General features: G+C 43.4%; 1 protein-coding gene across 1 annotated transcript; it reads left to right on the forward strand.

Moving 5' to 3' along the window:
- Positions 1 to 22,927, forward strand: LOC143547650 (polygalacturonase QRT3-like). Its single transcript, XM_077039027.1, has 4 exons — positions 1 to 130; positions 18,200 to 18,225; positions 18,336 to 18,566; positions 21,884 to 22,927. Exons 1-4 carry the CDS (start codon positions 1 to 3, stop codon positions 22,925 to 22,927), a joined length of 1,431 nt encoding a protein of 476 aa, XP_076895142.1.
- The last annotated feature ends 200 nt before the right edge of the window (positions 22,928 to 23,127 follow it).

The raw sequence follows: 23,127 nt of genomic DNA on the forward strand, positions 1-23,127 counted from the left end.
ATGAGACCCTTTTGTTTATTATTGTTGGTTTCATTTTCAGCGTTGCAAGAAGCAAATGGTTCACAAAAACAACAAAAGCTTTATGACTTGAAAACAAAGCTTTACCAACATTCATCTCACTCTGAAGAAACACTAAGTGACCCCGGCAGATTACGGATAATCTGGGGGTTAAGTGATGTTTCCCACGAGGGTTAGGTCCAGCAAAGATAATTATTCTTCTGATGACCTGCAAAACAGACACCGTGAGCTCATCACTGAGAAGGGGGGGGGGTACCTCCTTGTGACCACCCTCCGGCGTGAAAATCAGACTAGATTGCTCTGAATATAAGTATATATTAAGAGAAATAGCTAGAGCAGATAAGATAGTATCAAATGATATATGAGAGTTTATGATGACACCGGATAATATATGATACCGTTCCAAGGTGATGGAGTATTTATAGCCGAAGGTAGGTTTCCAAGTAGGTACAGCCAGCTGTATAATATTCCTTTTCTACCAACTGTGGGCTACGCACGTGCCATGCTGGTGGTTGGTGGGTAGGCAGCGGCTGATAGTGACATGGCCGGCTGTGTACTATTCCTTTTCCACCAACTGCAGGCTATGCACGTGCCACGACAAGGGTTGGTGAGTAGGCAGCGGCTGATAGTGACATTAAGTACTAGAGCGTGCTCCTCGTCGTACTGTTGTCAGTGAGCTGTCACCCTGTGATGGGCTGCTTTGGTCAGATCTTGTCTATTTTGTCCATACCTTGGCAGGTATAGTACAAAAGATCCTCCAGAAGCGTACGGACTGGCTCATTTGGGCGGGAGTATTCCCGGCTTGCTCGTTCCTTCTTCAGGTGACATTACTGAATTATTGAGAGTTAGTGCCTTGTGCGTGTAGCCTTACTATTAGTGCAGGTAGGATCCGCTGATGGCTTGTATCCGCAGCTGCGGGAACAGGCGGGGTACTTCACCATTGGGAGGCTTTTCCTGCGGGAATAGCTGGCGTACTGCGCGTAAGGTCTTCATCTCTCTGAGCATGGTGGGTCATGCGGAACCAGTTGGTCTTTGCGCAGACGTCCCTCTTCAAGGTGAGTCTTGCGGGTCCAACTGGGCTCTGCTGGGACCTACCTCTTCAAGTCCCCCCCAGTCCAATGTTCTTCTCATGAATTGTTAATAAGTGAGGTGAACTTTTGGACTTAAGCAAGGGGTTTTGAAAAGGGTTTTTAGTTTTAAGGTTCTCCGTGGGGATTCTTCCCGCGGGTTTCCTAATGTCACGTGCAGAAATTCCCGACTTTTCTGCTTGATCTTTGGGTATGATGCGGGTAGGTATGTAACCTCCTCGCAAGTCAGGAGCGTTGAGTTTCACTTGTGTAGATTCTCCACGAGGTTTTGGTAGTTTTAGACATAGTGATCAATTATGTTAAACAACCAATTACATCTTGGAGCTTCAAACAATCTAGTTCTCAACGTTCCCGCTATGCGGGGATATTATTTCCCTTTCCACAAGCATGGCCCAGAAGATCCTTCTTGGTTTTAATTCCCTGCGAGTGCTAAGTATGTGAAGGGTTTCGCCTTGACACTGTACCCGCACTCGTCTTATAGTTAATTGACTCCCAAGGTATTCTTGGCTTCAATTCCCTGCAGATGCTAAGTATGTGAAGGGTTTCGCCTTGACACTGTACCCGCACTCGTCTTACGGTTTCTTGGTTACCAAGGTATTCTTGGCTTCAATTCCCTGCAGGTGCTAAGTATGTGAAGGGTTTCGCCTTGACACTGTACCCGCACTTGTCTTACGGTTTCTTGGTTACCAAGGTAAGGGGGTATATTCCCTATTATTTTTGAATCTTTGAATTTTTTTGAGTCTTTTTGAAATTCGAAGAGTTGGTGAAAGGATAAGAACAGTCCAAACTGTTGAAGGGACGTTAGCGTCGTCCGACGGTTTCTTCTGACAGTTTCAGGACGTGCAGGAAGTTATGGCGACGTGACAGTATATGGTCATTCCAGACGCTTTTTCAGGCGCGTGGGCGCGAGTTTTCGGGCGCGTGGGCGCGAATTTTACGGCACGCGTCCTGTCGACAGCTGTTGCCAGCTTGCTTTCCACGTGTCATCGTCTCATTGCGCCTGCGCTTTTCCCTCTCCCCCGCATTAAATTCATCGCATTCATTGCGATGGGTATATAAAGGGGGAAGAGGATGCATCTCAACTCACACTTTCACTTCTAAGCGATTTCCGGCGAATACTCTTAACTTTTGCCGAGCATTCTCCTGAAATCGTTCTTCTTTCCAACCTCAACATGTCTTCTATTCATGATCCTGAGGTTACTGCCGAAGAGTCCGACGTATACCCTGAGGACCCGATGTCCGCGTCTGACAAAGACGATAAGAGTACTGCTAGCGAGTGCCAGTGTGCTCTTTCCGTCGACCTTTATCAGTACATCGTCAAGAAGTTCATGCTCGAGCCTTTCGAGCCTGAGTTTCCTGAGCCTCACCAGACGGTGTACGATGCCCCCAAGGGCAAGATAGGGGTGTATGCTGCATTCTTCATCTATGGGAATCTCAGGTTCCCATTGACGAAGTTTGTGTACCGTGTTTTGGAGAAACACGGTGTACACTTAACGGAGGTGCACCCGATGGTGATCGCAAAGGTTCGCCACTTTGAATGGGTGTGCCACATTCTGGGCATTGAGCCCCGCGTCGACCGCCTGATGACCTTCTATTCCTGGAGGTGCATCCAGGGCTGGTACACCTTGATCACTCGGATCAAGGGTTTGAAGATCTGTGCTACCGAGCGCAGTCTTCGGTCTTGGAAGCAGGAGTTCTTCTATATCTCTGCCCGTGTCGTCCCTATTGCGATGACATTCAAGAACGGGAGGGCACTCCCCAACCTTCACACCTCCAACTACCAGGAGGCGGAATAGTTTACCAAGATCTCCCGGATCCAGACTCCGGTTTACCGCTTTGCGGAGTCTGGGATGGTGATGCTTGGAATGAGCCGGGTATGGAAGGATGCCGGTTCTGGGACGCGGCAAGTACCTATCATCCTCGAATACGGTTTGAATTCTACTCCCTACGGTATGCTCCGTCTTTTTTGCTGATTTAGGGTTTTTCTTCTAACTGTTTCTCTTTTATTTTCAGAGGGAAACAACTTGCAATCGCTTCTGCAACCGCGTGAGAGCGGTAGTCCCGCTCGGCTGGGTACTCGTGCTCTTGATGAGAACGAGTTGCCCATCCTGGAGCAAACGGCGGATAGGTTCGTGGAGGTCTACCCGCCGGGCCACGAGATTTTGAGCGCCACGCGGCCAGGTAAGGGATTCTTTAACCCTCGCCCTGTTCATGCTCAAACCTCTGCTGGAGTCTCCCTAATTTTATCATCTTCTGATGAGGGATCCGCAGATGGGTCTTTCTTCGTGAGGAAGAAGAAAGCTGCCGGCGTGAAGGGCAAGGCGAAGGTTGCCTCAACCGCCGATCAGGGAAATCGGTCCGACTCGGAGACCGAAAGCGAGGAGGCAGTGGGGAACCCTGGTGATGGTGAGACCACTGTTCCGGAGGTTGAGACAGCTGTCACCTCCGGGCAGCCCAGTACGACGGTGATCGGCGTGAAAAGGCCGGCTCCATCGGGTTCGTCCCCGCCTGTCAGAACCTTCAAGCTCAAGAAAACTCGTAAATATAAATTAATCTTACCCGCAATTCTTTCCGCCATTGTTTTTAATATTTTGTCTTCATGCAGGCGTGGATGCAACCGCATTCCAGAGTGGAGCGGGAAGGAGCATCTCTGGACCCATGACGGTAGGTTTGGTCAATCTACCCGAGGCGATGACCCAGGCGGCTGCGCCTGTTTGCAGTGTTGGTTCAGTTGCTCATCCCGTTGAGGCAACTGTTCCAATTGTGACGTCATCTCCGCCGGCTGTCAGTGCCATCTTTACTGCATCCTTCACTGAGCCGGCGGTGATTTTTTCTGCGGGCTCCTCCGCAGCGGCGGCCTCGGTTGTGAGTTCACCTCCGATGGTCTCTACCGCGGCGGCTTCAACCGTGACTCCGGAACCGGCGACTACCTCGTCCCCGGCCGGTTCATCAGGTATGTTCAGGGTTGGGGCTTCTAGCCAATCTCTGCCTCCTTCCCATCTGCCTGACCTCTTGGATGGATATCCCTTAGGTTCGGGTGATGGGTTTGGCGGCTACTGTAACATCTGCCCCGATCCGACCCGACCCAGGTACCCGTTTCTCTTATCCGATCTCTTTCTTTTATGATTTAATATATATTTATACCTATACTTTATTTTTAATAATAGTAATATATTTTCCTTCCCGCCTCTTTCTCTCTCTTTCTTTCCGCCGTCCCGTCCCTCTCCTTCTCTCTTTCCGCCTTGTTTCCCTCTTTCTTCTAACTCTTTGCTTGTCCTTTGTTCCTTCCCGCCTAAGGTTGTCTGCGCAGCTCCACGCGCCAGACTCCTTACATGGAAGCCTGCGAGAAGACATCTTGTTCCTGCGATGCGTGAAGAGAACTCTTCTCGCAGCGCGCTAAGAATGCATGTTCTTCCCGCAATGCGCTAAGAATGTATGTTCTTCCCGCGATGCGCTTAGAATTCTAGTTCTTCACGCAGCACGCTAAGGATGTGATTCTTCCCGCAGTGCGCTAAGGATTGTTGTGCCAGCCTTCGCGCTCGCGCACTCAGCCTTCCCGCGCTTAACCCTTGTATCTTCTGTTTAAATCTAGCCGTTTGCTTTTGTGTTGTCTTATCTTCTGTGCTGTTGACCTAACCTATCTAATGTCTGAATAGTTACTTTCGGCGCAGCATGCGTACCAACCCCCATTGGTTGGTAGAAAAAGTGACTGACATTATCTTTTGAGATCTGCTTTTGCCATGCTTGACCAGTACCTTTATCTGAACCGCCCATGCCTTTTTTACTGTTCCCTGTCAGCTTTATCTTGCCCCCTGCAGCTGCCATATCTTTTGATATCTTTACTTTTCAGAACTTTTTACCGTTGATATCTTTTCTTTTACTCTTTGAGATCTTTTCCCCTTTTTCTAGGGTTTGTGTCTCCTAGGGTTTTCCTATAAATAATAATAATATTTTCATAACACATCACACACAAACACTTAATCTCTCCTGTTCTCTTGCTCCTTGCTCTCTCTGCCGTCTTCCTCTCTGCCTCCGTCTTCCTCCCTGTTCTGCCCTGCTTTTCCGGTAATATATATATATTATATAATAATTTACTTATTAATTATGCTAACTTATTATCAAGACTTAAAACAGATCGTTAAAACAATAATCTTAATTATAGGTTAATTTTGCTTGTTTAAGAGTTGATTCTTGCATATCTTTCACCGCATCGTTTATCAAGTGAGTAATCTCGTACCTAATCCCTTTTTGCTTTTAATGTTTTGGGATGTTCATGTGTTCATACAAACTTAGAGTCTTAAACTTGTTTATGAGCTTTAGTCGCGCAGTATCCCATGTGTTGAGGACGTAGACTTGGCTGTTTATTTGTATGTGTGGATCATTAACCGTCTTGTCGGTCTATTCCGCAGTTTTCATGGTACCATTAGATGAACACGGGAGAACATTCGTTTATGATTTTCTCTTTTGTTACACTTGCACAGTTAGTCTTGTTTGTGAGCTCAATTGTGAGCACTGGCAGTCTTGTCTCTTAGAGTTGGTCCCGATCAGATTACACCCTTGTTGAAAACCAGACATACACATGTTGCGCGCAGATTTATTGTTATCTATGTATTGTATTAAACTTGATTTCTCACCAACACGCAAGTGTTTGACGTTTATTTTAACACATGTTCAGGTTTGCAGTAGCTGTTTTGGAGCTTGTGGACACGTAGGACGTTTTTACTTTTGGACCTAGAATTAAAATGTATCAGGACAAGTTAATGATGTTTGAATGTTATAATTTATAATATATTGATTTATGTTTGATTTATGTTCTTTATTTTCCCCGCTGCGCGTGCGCGATAAAATGTGTATTAATAAATATTGACACCAATAGTGTCACGAGTAATGAAACAATATGTGGCGCCCCGATGTATAATCCGCCTTTGGTCGGGGTGTTACAGATTGGTATCAGAGCTCGTTGACTTTAGGATAGGTGGTTAGACGTAACGGCCTAGAATACCTAAGAGTCCCTTCTCGCGCACGAGAGAAATCTCATGTTTGCGCGCTTATTGTTAATTACTCGTTATTTATGAATATGCTCGCGCTTGCGCAGTATATGATTTTATGTTTTATTTCGCGATATTTCGATTTTTGTTGAATTTCGATTTTTATTGATTTTACTTACATGTTCGTTTGTTGAATTTGAAAATCCGAAAAGTCATGGTGATACATGAATAGTTGATTTTCAATTTCCATTTACGATTATGTTCTGAGGTTGGAGACTTGAAAAGTCATGGTGATACATGAATTGTCAACCTCCAATACTCATTTTCTTGTATGTTTTATATTGAAGATTGAAAAGTCATGGTGATACATGAATCGTCAATCTCCAATGCTCGTTTGCTCGTATATTTTAAATTGGGAATTCGGAAAGTCATGGTGATACATGAATTGTCGATTCTTGATTCGAATTTGTTACCTTTATTAAGTCTGCATTTAGGATCATTTATTTTACTTTAACTGTTGACTGTAACTGACTCCGTGAAACCAAGCTTTATAAGATTAAAACTTTGCGCTAAAACCAAGATATTAACTAAAATTAAAATTTTTATAGAATGCCTCCGCTATCTCGCCGATTTCAGAGAAGAGAAGCCTCGCGCATGCGTAGACAGCAACGTTCACAGGAAATGGCCGCCGCAATAGCCCAAGCTTTGAGCCAAAACAATGCTAATACCTCCAGTTATAACATTAAGTCCTTCAATGCGGGTAACCCTCCGAAGTTCACAGGTCTTGAAGGAGCCACCGTGATGCTCCAATGGCTTGAGAAGATTGAAAACACTTTCCTTCACACCCAATGCCCCTCAGACAGACGAACCCTATATGCTTCCAGTGTCCTGGAATCCAGAGCGCTTACATGGTGGAATGGAGTAGCCCATGCGCGTGGCGCAGAGGCTGCTTCTAGCATAACATGGGAGGAATTCAAGGAAATTCTTACGCGAGAATTCTGCCCTCCCAACGAAGTTAAGCGCCTGGAGGAAGAATTCTGGAACTTGAAGCAATACAGCGGTGAAGCGCGCGAGTACGCGACGCGCTTCCACGAGCTAAGCTTACTGGTCCCTCACCTTGTTACCCCTTCCCGCCGAGCCATAGAGAAATTCCTTGGGGGTCTCCCCATGGAAATTCAAGATTCTGTATGGGCCAGAAACCCAGTTACCCTCTCTGACGCCATTGAGTTGGCCGCTGTGCTCAGCGACAACCATGTCAGAGCAGGAACCCTGTTCCTGCGGGGAACTGAGAAGACCAAACTCCCCAAGACTGCCCCTGAACCCGCAGAAACCAAACCAGAACCCTCAAACCGTAACAACCTCAAGCGCAGGCGCAAGGCCTATGCGCTTACCAACCCGCCCATTGTCCAGCAACCCGCATACCAACCCCCAGTTTACGCGCCTAACCCACTGTCAACCTACCCAGCACCTCCTACAGTCCATAACTATGCCTTAACCAATCCAGCACTCCCTGCCCCGCCAACTAAGAAACCTTACACAGGAAACCATCCCTTTTGCCCAACCTGTAGATTTCACCACCCAACCCAAACCCCGTGTCGACTTTGTAACCGATGTGGCCGTACTGGTCACACTGCTGAGAACTGTAGAGTCCTTCCCGCCAACCCAATTGCGCAAACACCACCAGTCTACCCACAGAATCCACAACTAACCTACCAAAACCCACGACCCAGGTCGTGCTATAACTGCGGTGATCCCAGTCATTTCCGGAACGCGTGCCCGAGACTGCAAGTGCAAATCACACAAGCGAATCCGGTGAACCAGATTTCGAACCAAGTGACGCGTGGACGAGCTTTTAACATAACCGCGCACCAAGCGCAAGCGAATAATGACGTAGTTAATGGTACATTTTTGCTTAACGGATTTTATGCTTCTGTACTTTTTGATACTGGCGCCGATCGAAGTTTTATCTCTCGCGCCTTCGAGCAGAAGCTTGCGCGACCGCGCAACGATTTAAAAGAAGATTTTTCAGTTGAATTGGCTAATGGTGAAATTATTTTAATTAACTCAGTGATTAAAGATTGTACGCTTAATCTTAACGAAAACGATTTTCTGATCGACCTCATCCCTATGCCTCTTGGAAGCTTTGATGTTATTATTGGTATGGACTGGCTCTCGCATAATCGCGCCGAAGTTATTTGCGCCAAGAAATTGATTCGCATACCTCGAGAAAATGGTGATCTTTACATTTACGGCGAAAAACCCTCCAGTGGTCTTAAACTTATGTCTTGCGCCGAAGCCCAAAGGCTCATGCGGAAGAAGTGTATTGCATTTCTAGCCCATGTGGTTAAACCCGATGAAGGAAAGAAGCTTCGCGATATCCCTGTTGTGCGTGATTTTCCTGAAGTTTTTCCTGATGATCTTCCTGGTATCCCTCCCGCTCGTGAAGTCGAGTTCCGTATTGATCTTGTCCCTGGTGCTTCCCCCGTAGCTAAATCTCCTTATCGTCTTGCACCCGCTGAGATGCAAGAATTGGCCAGCCAACTTCAAGAGTTGACTGCTAAAGGATTCATTCGCCCTAGCTCTTCGCCCTGGGGTGCTCCGGTGTTGTTCGTTAAAAAGAAAGATGGATCGTTTCGCATGTGTATTGATTACCGCGAGTTGAACAAACTCACCATTAAAAACCGGTATCCCTTACCGCGTATTGACGACCTCTTTGATCAACTCCAAGGTGCCTCTTGTTTCTCGAAGATTGATCTCCGCTCTGGCTATCACCAGTTGCGCATCCGCGATGAAGATATTCCGAAGACTGCTTTTCGAACTCGTTATGGTCATTTTGAATTCTTGGTCATGTCCTTCGGTCTAACCAACGCACCCGCCGTTTTCATGGATCTTATGAATCGGGTGTGTAGGCCTTTCTTGGATAAATTCGTGATCGTGTTTATCGATGATGTTCTGGTGTATTCTAAGACCAAGGCCGAGCATGAGCAACATCTTCGGTTGGTGTTGCAGAAGCTTCGAACCGAGTAGCTCTATGCTAAGCTTTCCAAGTGTGAATTTTGGTCGGATGAAGTACAGTTTCTTGGTCATGTTGTAAACAAGATGGGTATTCATGTCGACCCATCCAAGATTGAAGCAATCAAGAACTGGATTACGCCATCCTCTCCTTCTGAGATCCGTTCCTTTCTGGGCTTAGCTGGTTATTACCGGCGTTTCATTTCGAACTTCTCAAAGATCGCTTTGCCTTTAACAGCTCTGACGCACAAAGGTAAACCGTATATTTGGGGCTCGAAGCAAGAAGAAGCCTTTCTAACGCTCAAGCGTTTGTTGTGTGAAGCTCCTGTTCTTGCGCTACCTGAGGGTAATGATGATTTTGTCGTGTATTGCGATGCATCCAACCAAGGTCTCGGTTGTGTTCTTATGCAACGAGGCAAGGTTATCGCTTACGCATCAAGGCAACTTAAGGTTCATGAAAAGAATTATACAACTCACGACCTCGAACTTGGTGCAGTTGTTTTTGCCTTGAAGATCTGGAGACACTACCTTTATGGTACTAAGTGTATCCTTTACACTGACCATAAAAGCCTTCAGCATATCTTTGATCAAAAGGAACTTAACATGAGGCAACGCCGATGGAACGAACTCATCAGCGATTACGATTGTGAGATCCGGTATCATCCTGGTAAGGCTAATGTGGTAGCCGATGCGCTCAGCCGAAAACCCTGCCAACTTAACTGCATCTTGCCGCGCACCCAGCTTCACTTCGCGCCGATTCAAAGCAACCTTGAATCGCGTATTCGTGACGCGCAGCGCGCATCCATCAGTAATGGTAACCTTCGCGCCGAGTTAGCGTGTGGCGCGGAAGCGCATTTTGTCCCTAATCTGAGTGGAATTCTCTGCTATCTTAATCGCATCTGGATTCCCTTTGATGAGAATCTTCGCGCTGATATCCTGAGTGAAGCGCACAAATCTCGATATTCTATTCATCCTGGCGCTGATAAGATGTACAAGGATTTGCGCATTACTTATTGGTGGCCTGGAATGAAAAAGGATATTGCTGTGTTCGTAGCTAAGTGCCTGACTTGTTCTAAAGTTAAAGCTGAACACCAACGCCCATCTGGTTTGCTCGAACAACCAGAAATTCCTACGGGGAAATGGGAAGGTATAGCGATGGACTTTATTACCAAGTTACCTTTGACAGCAAGCAAACATGATAGCATTTGGGTAATAGTGGATCGATTGACTAAGTCTGCTCACTTCCTGCCCATTCGTGAAAACTACCGTGTTGAGCATCTCGCGCAGCTTTATGTCAAGGAAATCGTCTGCCGCCATGGTACTCCTTTGAGCATCATATCCGATCGCGATGGCCGATTTATATCTCGCTTTTGGAAATCTCTCCAATCTGCGCTAGGAACTCGCTTGGACATGAGTACGGCATATCATCCTCAGACTGACGGTCAGTCTGAGCGAACTATTCAAACTCTTGAGGATATGCTCCGATCTTGTGTTCTTGATTTTGGAGGTAATTGGGATTCGCACCTGCCTTTGATTGAGTTCTCTTATAATAACAGCTATCATTCCAGTATCGGTATGGCCCCATTTGAAGCACTTTACGGTCGTAAGTGCCGCTCCCCGATTTGTTGGAGCGAAGTGGGTGAAGCTCAAATCACAGGACCCGAACTTGTTCAAGAGACAACCGATAAAATCGCCAAGATCCGTGATCATTTGCTGACTGCCAGAAGCCGACATAAGAGTTACGCAGATCGTAGGCGAAAGCCTCTCGAATTTCAAGTTGGTGATCTTGTTCTCCTCAAAGTGTCGCCTTGGAAAGGTGTTGTCCGCTTTGGGAAGAAGGGTAAGCTTGCTCCTCGTTATGTTGGTCCATTCAAGATTCTCGCGCGTGTGGGAAAAGTTGCCTACAGACTTGACCTGCCGCCCGCGCTCAGTAATGTGCATCCAACGTTCCATGTATCCAATCTCAAGAAGTGTTTAGCTGACGAGAACCTTCACATTTCACTCGATGAAGTTCAAGTTGATAAATCTATGCATTTCGTTGAGAAGCCTGTTGAGATTATGGATCGCGAGGTTAAGCAAACCAAGCGCAGTCGTATCCCTATCGTGAAAGTTCGCTGGGAGTCCAAGCGCGGAGCCGAGTTTACATGGGAAAGGGAAGGTCAAATGAAGATCAAGTACCCGCACCTGTTCTCTGCGCAACCTACTTCGAGATAAATTTCGGGACGAAATTTCTTAAAGTAGGGGAGACTGTAACATCTGCCCCGATCCGACCCGACCCAGGTACCCGTTTCTCTTATCCGATCTCTTTCTTTTATGATTTAATATATATTTATACCTATACTTTATTTTTAATAATAGTAATATATTTTCCTTCCCGCCTCTTTCTCTCTCTTTCTTTCCGCCGTCCCGTCCCTCTCCTTCTCTCTTTCCGCCTTGTTTCCCTCTTTCTTCTAACTCTTTGCTTGTCCTTTGTTCCTTCCCGCCTAAGGTTGTCTGCGCAGCTCCACGCGCCAGACTCCTTACATGGAAGCCTGCGAGAAGACATCTTGTTCCTGCGATGCGTGAAGAGAACTCTTCTCGCAGCGCCCTAAGAATGCATGTTCTTCCCGCAATGCGCTAAGAATGTATGTTCTTCCCGCGATGCGCTTAGAATTCTAGTTCTTCACGCAGCACGCTAAGGATGTGATTCTTCCCGCAGTGCGCTAAGGATTGTTGTGCCAGCCTTCGCGCTCGCGCACTCAGCCTTCCCGCGCTTAACCCTTGTATCTTCTGTTTAAATCTAGCCGTTTGCTTTTGTGTTGTCTTATCTTCTGTGCTGTTGACCTAACCTATCTAATGTCTGAATAGTTACTTTCGGCGCAGCATGCGTACCAACCCCCATTGGTTGGTAGAAAAAGTGACTGACATTATCTTTTGAGATCTGCTTTTGCCATGCTTGACCAGTACCTTTATCTGAACCGCCCATGCCTTTTTTACTGTTCCCTGTCAGCTTTATCTTGCCCCCTGCAGCTGCCATATCTTTTGATATCTTTACTTTTCAGAACTTTTTACCGTTGATATCTTTTCTTTTACTCTTTGAGATCTTTTCCCCTTTTTCTAGGGTTTGTGTCTCCTAGGGTTTTCCTATAAATAATAATAATATTTTCATAACACATCGCACACAAACACTTAATCTCTCCTGTTCTCTTGCTCCTTGCTCTCTCTGCCGTCTTCCTCTCTGCCTCCGTCTTCCTCCCTGTTCTGCCCTGCTTTTCCGGTAATATATATATATTATATAATAATTTACTTATTAATTATGCTAACTTATTATCAAGACTTAAAACAGATCGTTAAAACAATAATCTTAATTATAGGTTAATTTTGCTTGTTTAAGAGTTGATTCTTGCATATCTTTCACCGCATCGTTTATCAAGTGAGTAATCTCGTACCTAATCCCTTTTTGCTTTTAATGTTTTGGGATGTTCATGTGTTCATACAAACTTAGAGTCTTAAACTTGTTTATGAGCTTTAGTCGCGCAGTATCCCATGTGTTGAGGACGTAGACTTGGCTGTTTATTTGTATGTGTGGATCATTAACCGTCTTGTCGGTCTATTCCGCAGTTTTCATGGTACCATTAGATGAACACGGGAGAACATTCGTTTATGATTTTCTCTTTTGTTACACTTGCACAGTTAGTCTTGTTTGTGAGCTCAATTGTGAGCACTGGCAGTCTTGTCTCTTAGAGTTGGTCCCGATCAGATTACACCCTTGTTGAAAACCAGACATACACATGTTGCGCGCAGATTTATTGTTATCTATGTATTGTATTAAACTTGATTTCTCACCAACACGCAAGTGTTTGACGTTTATTTTAACACATGTTCAGGTTTGCAGTAGCTGTTTTGGAGCTTGTGGACATGTAGGACGTTTTTACTTTTGGACCTAGAATTAAAATGTATCAGGACAAGTTAATGATGTTTGAATGTTATAATTTATAATATATTGATTTATGTTTGATTTATGTTCTTTATTTTCCCCGCTGCGCGTGCGCGATAAAATGTGTATTAATAAATATTGACACCAATAGTGTCACGAGTAATGAAACAATATGTGGCGCCCCGATGTATAATCCGCCTTTGGTCGGGGTGTTACAGCTACCGGCCTGTTGTCGACCCTACAGGTGCGTAGGGTTATTTTGGCCTTTTTTTTTTTACATCATCTTTTCCTAACTGCTTTTTGTTTTTACAGTTTCGGATTCCAATGAGGTGTATGTTCCACGGTGGAACATCCGCCGGGGAACAACCCTTCGAACGACTGTGGACTGCGTCGAGTGGGCGCGTCACGCAGCCCCAAGTGGTGCGTTGGGGGAAGCCATGTCTAGCTACCAGGAGGGTAGGCTGACGAATGAGCTTCGGATTCTCCTTGCCCGGATGCAGCCGCGCGTCGAGTTGCTTTGTCTTGAAAACGACAAGTTAAAGGCGGCGCGTAGCCAGGAAGTGGCTCAGGCGCGGGCTATCCGGGAGGAGAACAAGAGACTTGCCGCCATTGCTGCGGAGAAGGAAAAGGCCTTCAAGGCCCTTGAGGTTGAAGTTCAGGCCCGGATCGAGGCCCGTTCCAAGGCTACCCAAGCTGTTAACGAACAGCTTAGGTTGGCTAAGGAAACTGCGCGGAACGCGACCGAGAGGGCCACTAAAGCGGAAGCCATTGCTGAGCCTCTGCGCGCCGAGAATGAGGAGCTTAAAGCCAACTAGAGAGGCTTCAGCAGGCTCATGATGCTTTGGCTTTAGAAGATGCCAAGAAGCTCCAAGAGATCTTGGACCAGAGGGGTATGCTTGACCACACTGAGCGTAAGCTGAAGGGCGTTGAAGAGGCTGCTGCTAAGGAAGTGTTGCTTGCCAACCTTAACAAAAATGAAGCCGAACGCGCCCGTGACCAAGCTCAAGCTGCCCTCCAGGAAGCTCTGATCACCAAGGAATGGCTTCTACGAGAAGCGTTGTCGCAGGTATGCATAGCTTCATAATATCTTTACGCTTTTCTTTATACTTAGAAAAGTTTTTGATACATATATATATATATATATATATATATATATATATATATATATATATATATATATATTTTTGTAGGTTGTGCATCGGATCTTCACGAACACATCTTATGACGATGCCATGAGCGCGGCCCTCAACGCTTCCCATGAGGATGGGGAAAAGGCTGGTTTCCTGCTTGGTCTGGGGTTTGTTGAGAAGGGCATCCCGCCTTCCAACTTCCCTCTTTATGACGTGGATACTGAAGCTGCTTACGACCAAGCAGTGAACCAGTATGCTGCCTTCCCGCATCCGGTGGTGGAGAAGGTGAACGAAATTGCTGCTGCTGATGATGGGCTAACTATTCTCAAGGCTTTCCTTGAACCGCCACAGCCAACTGATGGTGCGGGTTCAAGTGGGTTTGGAGGGAGTGGTCCTGAAGTTTGAACCTTGAGATCCCTTCCCACCGTTAGGATAGATTTATATTTCTGTAGGCGGGTAGATACCTGGCCATTCTTGTAATGTTTGAATTTTTTGTGAAATATAAATGTTTGTGCGGGTAGGACCGTCACTTTCACTTAATGGCTTGCTTTATAAACGTTGTATGACTTGCTCATGCATATGATAGTTTAATTTGGCACTTATTTTGCCTCATAAACAATATATGATTCGCTCATGCATACTTAAGTTTAACTTAGCAATTTTCCAAGTGTTTTGAATAAGTTAACCTTTCGACACGTGGTTGTCAATAGGTTAGTGTTCAGTTTCCTCTATCATGATTGTGCGGGTAGGACCGTCACTTTCATTTAGTGGGATGACCAAACTTCACCTATAACTGACCTGCGTGAAGGTTTTCCTCATCTTTTCCTTAGAAAGTTTTACCGTTTTTTGTGTTTATGCGGGTTTTGCCGCCTTCCACACGCAACGACTTACTTCTTTTCATACTTATTTATGCGGTGAATACCGGCATACCAGTGTTTTGAATAAGTTAACCTTTCGACGCGCGGTTGTCAATAGGTTAATGTTCAGTTTCCTCTATCATGATTGTGCGGGTAGGACCGTCACTTTCATTTAGTGGGATGACCAAACTTCACCTATAACTGACCTGCGTGAAGGTTTTCCTCATCTTTTCCTTAGAAATTTTTACCGTTTTTTGTGTTTATGCGGGTTTTGCCGCCTTCCACACGCAACGACTTCCCCACTTATTCATGCGGTGAATACCGGCATATCAGTGGTCAGATCATAAGTATAAATGTAAGACCATCAGCGTCAATGTGATAAGGAGAATCATTTCCATTAGAAGTGGCTCTAGGCCTTTTCTTTACAAGTTTGGAATTGATCTACATGCAGCCTGTGTAATTTAGCTCCCTTCCATGTTCTTGGGATGGGGGTGTCATCGAGCCTTTCGAGCCGATATGCACCTGGATCGGAATCTCGTTGTTTACGCAGTATGTAGTCTCCAACATTGAGGCTGCAGTTTCATCCGTGTTTTCCCCAACTGGGGTTCTACACGCATTAGCCTGCTTAGCGTCCATTACGCCACGAGGTGAGTGAGTTTCCCATCTCTGACAAATGTCTCAACGACATCTTTCAAGGATATGCATTCCTCAGTGGTGTGACCTTTTGTCCCGTGGAAGTCACAGGACTTGCTCTGATCAGCGTTGTGACGCTGTCGGACTATTGGAGCCTTTGGCCATGGGAGCCTCTCGGTGGCAAATATTTCGGTGATGCTTTTGGTGAGTGGCGTCCATCTGGGATTCCGGTTCGACGACTGCATGTTGTCCTTTCCGCCTAACCGAGGGTGCGAGCCGGATGAGGTGTCAAAGTTTACCATTGACTGCCAAATACCAAGCTTCCTCTTTTTGTTTTGTCGGGCGGTAAGGACGTTGTTTTCTCTTGTTTTCTGAGTGTAGAGGTTTGTACTCTGGGGAAGATCTCTACCCAGTTGCTTTTCCGTTTCCGCGAAGTGTTTAGCTGCTGTCATGATGGCATCCCATGTGGATGGCATGCCGTCTTTACCCGTCAATGTGTGGATAAGCTCTGGGTATTCGGCGCCTTGGATGAAAGCTGCGCGAACAAGATCCTCGCTTATGGTGCCCAGACTCAGCTTCTTTGAGTTGAAGCGCGTGATGAAGTCTAGTAAAGACCCATCTTCCTCTCGGATGCAGTTGAGGATCGTCCATTGCTCTTCGGTATACTTTCTTTGTTGACTGAAGTGTTGGCTGAACTTCTGCTGGAAGTCTGCCCAATCGTAGATGTGGTGGACCGGTAGACGGTCGAACCACGCTCTGGCTGCCCCAACAAGCGTCATTTGGAACATGTAACACCACGTGGGTTCCGTCCAGTTGCTGACGGTTGCCCCCGCTATGAATCTGTTCAAGTGATCGTCTGGGTCGGATATACCATCATAAGTGCCGATATTGGACATTTGTTTGGCACTTTTCGGGGCAATTGCTTCCGCAATGTCCCTTGCAAATTTGGACGTTCCCGCATTTGCAACAGTTGGTCTGAAGGTTTTAGAGAAGTCACGTGGGTTTCCACCCGCGTTTTTTGGTTTAAAGGTTTCTCCAAAATTTCTTCTGTGGAAATCTACTTGTTTACGCTTCCCTTTCGCCCTATGGCGCGGGTTTGCGTCACTGTCAGATTCTTCCCAATCTTTATCATACTCGCACTCATTACTCATGTTGAGCTATTGTCGAGTGCTTCCGAATTCGTCGGCATGTTGGAGTGAACGTAAGCGTTCATCCAACTCAGCTTGGAATTCCTTCTGACGTGCTTCCGCTCACGCTTTAACTTGATCAAGTGTTTGGCGGGGGAGCCTCGTCTGTTGTCTCTCCAACAGGGTATCGTTGAATCACAGGGGAGGATTATTTACTGCACTTGCCCCGGCTTGGGTAACCGGGGTAGTGTTCGTAAAAATTGTGTAGTCGCCGGTGTTCCCCCCAGTAGCTGGGGTTGTGGTTACCGGAGTTTCTTGGTCACTCGTTGGCCTTGGCATCGGAGTAACCATAACCATCTTTCCAGAGGTTTTGAAAAAACTGAGAAAATTAGTTCTAGCTTTTATGCACGGATGGCGCCAATGAAGAAACACTAAGTGACCCCGGCAGATTACGGATAATCTGGGGGTTAAGTAGATGTTTCCCACGAGGGTTAGGTCCGGCAAAGATGATTATTCTTCTGATGACCTGCAAAACAGACACCGTGAGCTCGTCACTGAGAAGGGGGGGTACCTCCTTGTGACCACCCTCCGGCGTGAGAATCAGACTAGATTGCTCTGAATATAAGTATATATTAAGAGAAATAGCTAGAGCAGATAAGATAGTATCAGATGATATATGAGAGTATATGATGATACCGGATAATATATGATACCGTTCCAAGGTGTTGGAGTATTTATAGCCGAAGGTAGGTTTCCAAGCAGGTACAGCCAGCTGTATAATATTCCTTTTCTACCAACTGTGGGCTACGCACGTGCCATGCTGGTGGTTGGTGGGTAGGCAGCGGCTGATAGTGACATGGCCGGCTGTGTACTATTCCTTTTCCACCAACTGCAGGCTATGCACGTGCCACGACAAGGGTTGGTGAGTAGGCAGCGGCTGATAGTGACATTAAGTACTAGAGCGTGCTCCTCGTCGTACTGTTGTCAGCGAGCTGTCACCCTGTGATGGGCTGCTTTGGTCAGATCTTGTCTATTTTGTCCATACCTTGGCAGGTATAGTACAAAAGATCCTCCAGAAGCGTACGGACTGGCTCATTTGGGCGGGAGTATTCCCGGCTTGCTCATTCCTTCTTCCGGTGACATTACTGAATTATTGAGAGTTAGTGCCTTGTGCGTGTAGCCTTACTATTAGTGCGGGTAGGATCCGCTGATGGCTTGTATCCGCAGCTGCGGGAACAGGCGGGGTACTTCACCATTGGGAGGCTTTTCCTGCGGGAATAGCTGGCGTACTGCGCGTAAGGTCTTCATCTCTCTGAGCATGGTGGGTCATGCGGAACCAGTTGGTCTTTGCGCAGACGTCCCTCTTCAAGGTGAGTCTTGCGGGTCCAACTGGGCTCTGCTGGGACCTACCTCTTCACACTCGGTTCATCTTTCATCATCTTCCGATACTATTAAGGTACACACATTTTATGCATGATGTACAACTTATCATAAAGTATGCCGGCATTTATGATTTTAAAATTTCAAATGGCCATCTGAAATGATCAGTAAATAATTTGACAACAGAGTTCCGGTAGTCGGGTGTTTTACCCAATCGGGTATGGAGCAGACCCGAGTGGTGCGCAGGATAGTACGGCGGCGGTCATGGCTGCGGTGACTGACGCTTCGTTGGCTGTTAACGGGCTGCAGCTGCTGCCCGGAGTCAACGATTTGGGTGGTGCTGTTGTTGACTTTCAAGGTGGCAGCTTCAGGATATCTAACCCCATTGTTATTCCTCCAAATTCCGGCAATCTGGTGGTAATTTACTGACTTACCCCTTCCTTTTTATTATATGTTGTGTTAAATTCATGTCTATTTTTGTGAATGTGGAGTTACGGAGTCAGTAGTACAAATGTACATTCGGAACTATATGCGTCTCACGTGCATTCAAGTTTACCCGTTCTAAATATGGACACCTGGCTAAATACATCATTTCTCAAAAAGTAACTAATTTTTTTAATTATAAAGTAAGTATACTAATTCTAATATTTTGATAAAAACGTTCACAAATCGCTTTAATAGAAGATCAAAATTGAACAAAAACATTAATCTCTCTATAGAATTTAACAATACAGACCCATACACAAGGCCGTCTCCTACGCCAGTCGAGCTTAGCCACTGCTGAGTGCCCAATACAGAGAGAGGCTTGAAATTTTTATAACTATTTTTAAGCACTTAAGCTTACAATACGTCCGATTAGAAGAGTAGTTTAGTCTAGTTTAACACTCAATATCTTTGTTTATATTTATTGTTATTACAATTATCTTCTATATAAGTTACTTTTTTTAAGAGATATAAGGTATTTTTTAATACTCTTCTGGGCATCATAAATTTCGAAGACAGCCCTGCTCATACACATCCATATCCATATGGTATATATCAGCACATATGTATGTATCAAGACAAAATACCATCAGCACTATATTTTGTTATTTTTAAATTAGGTTTTAGAAATATTTAAATGTATTTAGAAAATTTAGTTAATAAATTGCAAGGAGGTGAAGAATTTATGCTTTTATCTACATTTCTCTACATTATATATTAATTTTTTGATTTGATTTGATATGGATAATTGGAGAGTGAAAACTGAAATACGTGTGTCCGGATACCTAATGATGTTGAAGCGGTTGAATGGTTAGGGTTTTCCTACTTTATGCACACCTGCCTGGCCAGCTTGGAAAAATAATTTGTATTCCTTTAAAGAAAAAAAAAGTTAAAAACGAATTTAATAATTTTAAATAATAAATTAAAACGAAGGATAAATGACTTAAAACTGTGTGGTGAAACAAACAAACACAATTATGTAAACCGGTTGAAGAAAAAAGTAAAAATAATAATGTTGCACATTTTTTTAAGTTCTGTGTTGCAGATTTGCATGTCTCATTAAAATGGTGTAAATGCTTAGTAGGTCTACTCTTGGGTATTTTCAAGAGAATGGTAATGTTGGGAATGATGTACTGCGTCGTCTCCCATCTGCACCTCCAGTTTTTACGCGTTTTTCATTGTATTTATGAGCCTTTTTTGGCTTTTATAATATATACATTTTTGATAGGCGACTTTTATAAAAACCAAAATGGATCGTTTACAAGAGGTAAGAAGCTCGAAGTACAAAGAACAAAATGCAGCCAAAGAAACTAACAACCCATGAAAAAATCTGGAAAATTAACAGAATTGAAACGGTTTAATCAATTTTAAGCATAAAAGTGTAACAAGTAACAACCATTTTGTTGATATTATGGAAATGAGAAATAGAATAAAGTAGGTGATTGCGTAAGGGTCTCATATTGCTATTAAATAAATATTATAAGTGTTTATATTTTTTTACCTTTTTAATTTTCTAATAATCGTGACTCTATTTAATAATTAATACTACTTCAGAAAACAACTTTTTAACTACTTTATTCATCTTAACGTGAAAAAGAAATTAAAAACACATTTACCATAAAAGTTATTTTCCGTTTTTGTAAACTCGCCTTATTTGACAAGTTTTTACTACTTACCAAATGATAGTTTTTTTTTTCTCCTCTTTTTTTCAATATAATATCTATTAGTTTTGGAGCCCGTGTTACACACGTGATAATTCAAATTATAAATAAAATAAATAATTACATAGCGTATATGAAAAAAAAATGTATTATATCTATACTTGTATCTATACAATATGTACATAAATTGATTTTATTTATATCACAAAATTATTTTTTTAAATGAACTTAATAAAAGAATGCTCATGTAAAAACGTACCTGAGAATATTTCTTTCTATTGAAAAATTCATTCTCGGTGCCATATATATATAATTGAAAGACTTTTGGTTATGAACCAATTTCGAAAATAAAGCTTCTCATACGATAGTAGTTCTAACCACTCAGTCTAAATACAAAAAGAGCGTCACCTTTATTGATATATTTATCAATTTACCACTCATTAAAGGAAAGTAGAACATTAAATTGTAACAATGGATGTTCTTCAAGAGCTATGTTTTTCTGAGCTACACCATGAAAAAGATTTTGATAAGTTTCAGAGGGTTTCTCGACTATGTCATAATGACAATATAAAAAATAACATGTTAACCCATCCAATTTTGTGAATATTTTGTTTCATTTGAGCATAGTTTTCCATGACATGCTTTTCATACAACGTTCTGATCACAATTGAAGGAAAAATTAAGGTTAACATAAATATTTCAAAATTGATAAAAGTTAGAAGCATTAATAGGCATGGGGGTGGTATGTCGAAAGTGTTCGCAGTCTTTTCTTACATTTTAATAGTTGAGGGAAAAATAGTTAGTTTTGTCAAATTCCGAACCTTTTGATTATTTCAAAAAATGCCCTTAAAAATAAATTTTAAACTCGAATCATGTTTAAAATTCTAACTTTCATACTTTTGACATTTCAAAGTCTAACACTTTGAACCCATAACAAATTTGACGATAAGTCTATTTTGATTCTCAAACTTTTAAAAATACTCAAAATTTTCATTTTTGACCCCGTAACAAAATTTGACCTAAATGTAGTTAATTTGTACCAAATAATCTATTTACCAACTTTTGACCCATAATATCAAATTTAAGTTCTATAAAAAACCCGAAACAACTTTCATTTGAGAAACATAATTTGTTGTTAATTTTTGAAATTTACCAAGTATTTTGAAATATGTAGTAAAATAATATGTTAGTATTTATATTTATAAAAATATATAGATATTATGTAAATTAGTGTAAAATAATATGTTAGTATTTATTAATTTGTTATATATATTAGGGTAAATTAGTTTTGGAAGGAAAAAATTATAAAAATTAATCAAAACATGACAAGTGTTTATATTTATTTTGTTTTATTAGAATAGTTTGGTGATATAATAAAATTAAGCACGGAATACGAAATCTTTTGTGATTTAACATTTCTTTACCATATCTTACGAATTATTTAATTCATCTATCTATGATATTTCATTTTGTAACCTTTTTATTCATGTTTGATTTAACTAGTGGAAATTTTTATATAGTGGACCCTATTGATTCAAATTGCCAATGCAACATTTACCCGGTTGACATCTAACACGATTTACTTTACAGATACAAGGCGGTACATTACGAGCATCTATCACATTCCCACCCGACGGCTATCTTATCGAACTACACTCGCCAAATTCCTTAAAACCTTCAACAACCACAACCAACACATCATACGATACATTCTCCGACATGAAAACAAGAAACGAACCAATATACTATGAAGACATCACCTTCCACGACATCCTCGTTGATTCAAGTAACATAGGTGGAGGCCTTCTCGTTGTTGACTCGGTCAGGACCCGAGTCAACAACTGCTTTTTCCTACATTTTGTCACCGAGGGAATCCTCGTTGCACGAGGTCATGAAACCTTCATATCTAGTTGTTTCATGGGCGAGATAGGTGGGGACCAACACGAGCGGGATTTCTTGGGGACCGCCATTGATCTCGCTAGTAATGATAATGCAGTTACTGATGTCGTTATCTTCTCAGCCGCAATTGGGATAGTATTAAGGGGCCAGGCTAACATGATCACCGGGGTACATTGCTACAACAAAGCAACTTTCTTCGGTGGAATCGGGATTTTGATCAAAACGGGACAAATTTGGGTCGATAATTGTTACATGGATTATAATTCAATAGTTATACACGACCCTTCACAAGTTCATATTAGTAATGGGTTTTTTCTAGGGGGAGGTAATATTGTTTTGAAGGCCGTGAATGGTCGAATATCAGGACTCAACATTGTTAATAATATGTTCTCCGGAGACTCAAGAAATGTGGTGGAACTAGACGGGGACTTCACGAGCGTTGATCAAGTTGTTATTGATAATAACAATGTGAAAGGCGGGATGAGGTTGAAATCTACAACAGGGAAGTTGGCGGTGGCAGGAAGTGGGACCGTGTGGATAGCGGATTTTTCTCCGGTGTTGGTGTTTCCGAACAGAATAAGTCATGTTCAATACTCGATTTATGATAGTACGTGGACCGTAGATAAGCTGGGAGGATATCATGCTGTGACGAATATTAGTGGGAATGTTGTTGTGGTTGAGGCAGAGAAACAAATGAATGGGACTGTGTGGTTTTTGGTTGATCAGAATCCATGAAGTGTTAGGGATTTATTTTGCATTTGATATTTTGTCAACCTTGTATATATAAGTGACTAGTTTTATACCCGTCCCAGTCCGGGTAGCTCAACATAATTATACAAAAACTGTATTTGCTTCTTTTTGACAGCTACCTTTGACCAATCCTTTCGAAGGCCCCAAACGGATCTCCCATACACAACGATCAACAGGTTAGCTAC

This window comes from Bidens hawaiensis, unplaced genomic scaffold, assembly GCF_021521415.1.
Source record: "Bidens hawaiensis isolate Kalapana, Puna unplaced genomic scaffold, B.hawaiensis_p1.1 tig00014774_1, whole genome shotgun sequence".
Taxonomy (NCBI): domain Eukaryota; kingdom Viridiplantae; phylum Streptophyta; class Magnoliopsida; order Asterales; family Asteraceae; genus Bidens; species Bidens hawaiensis.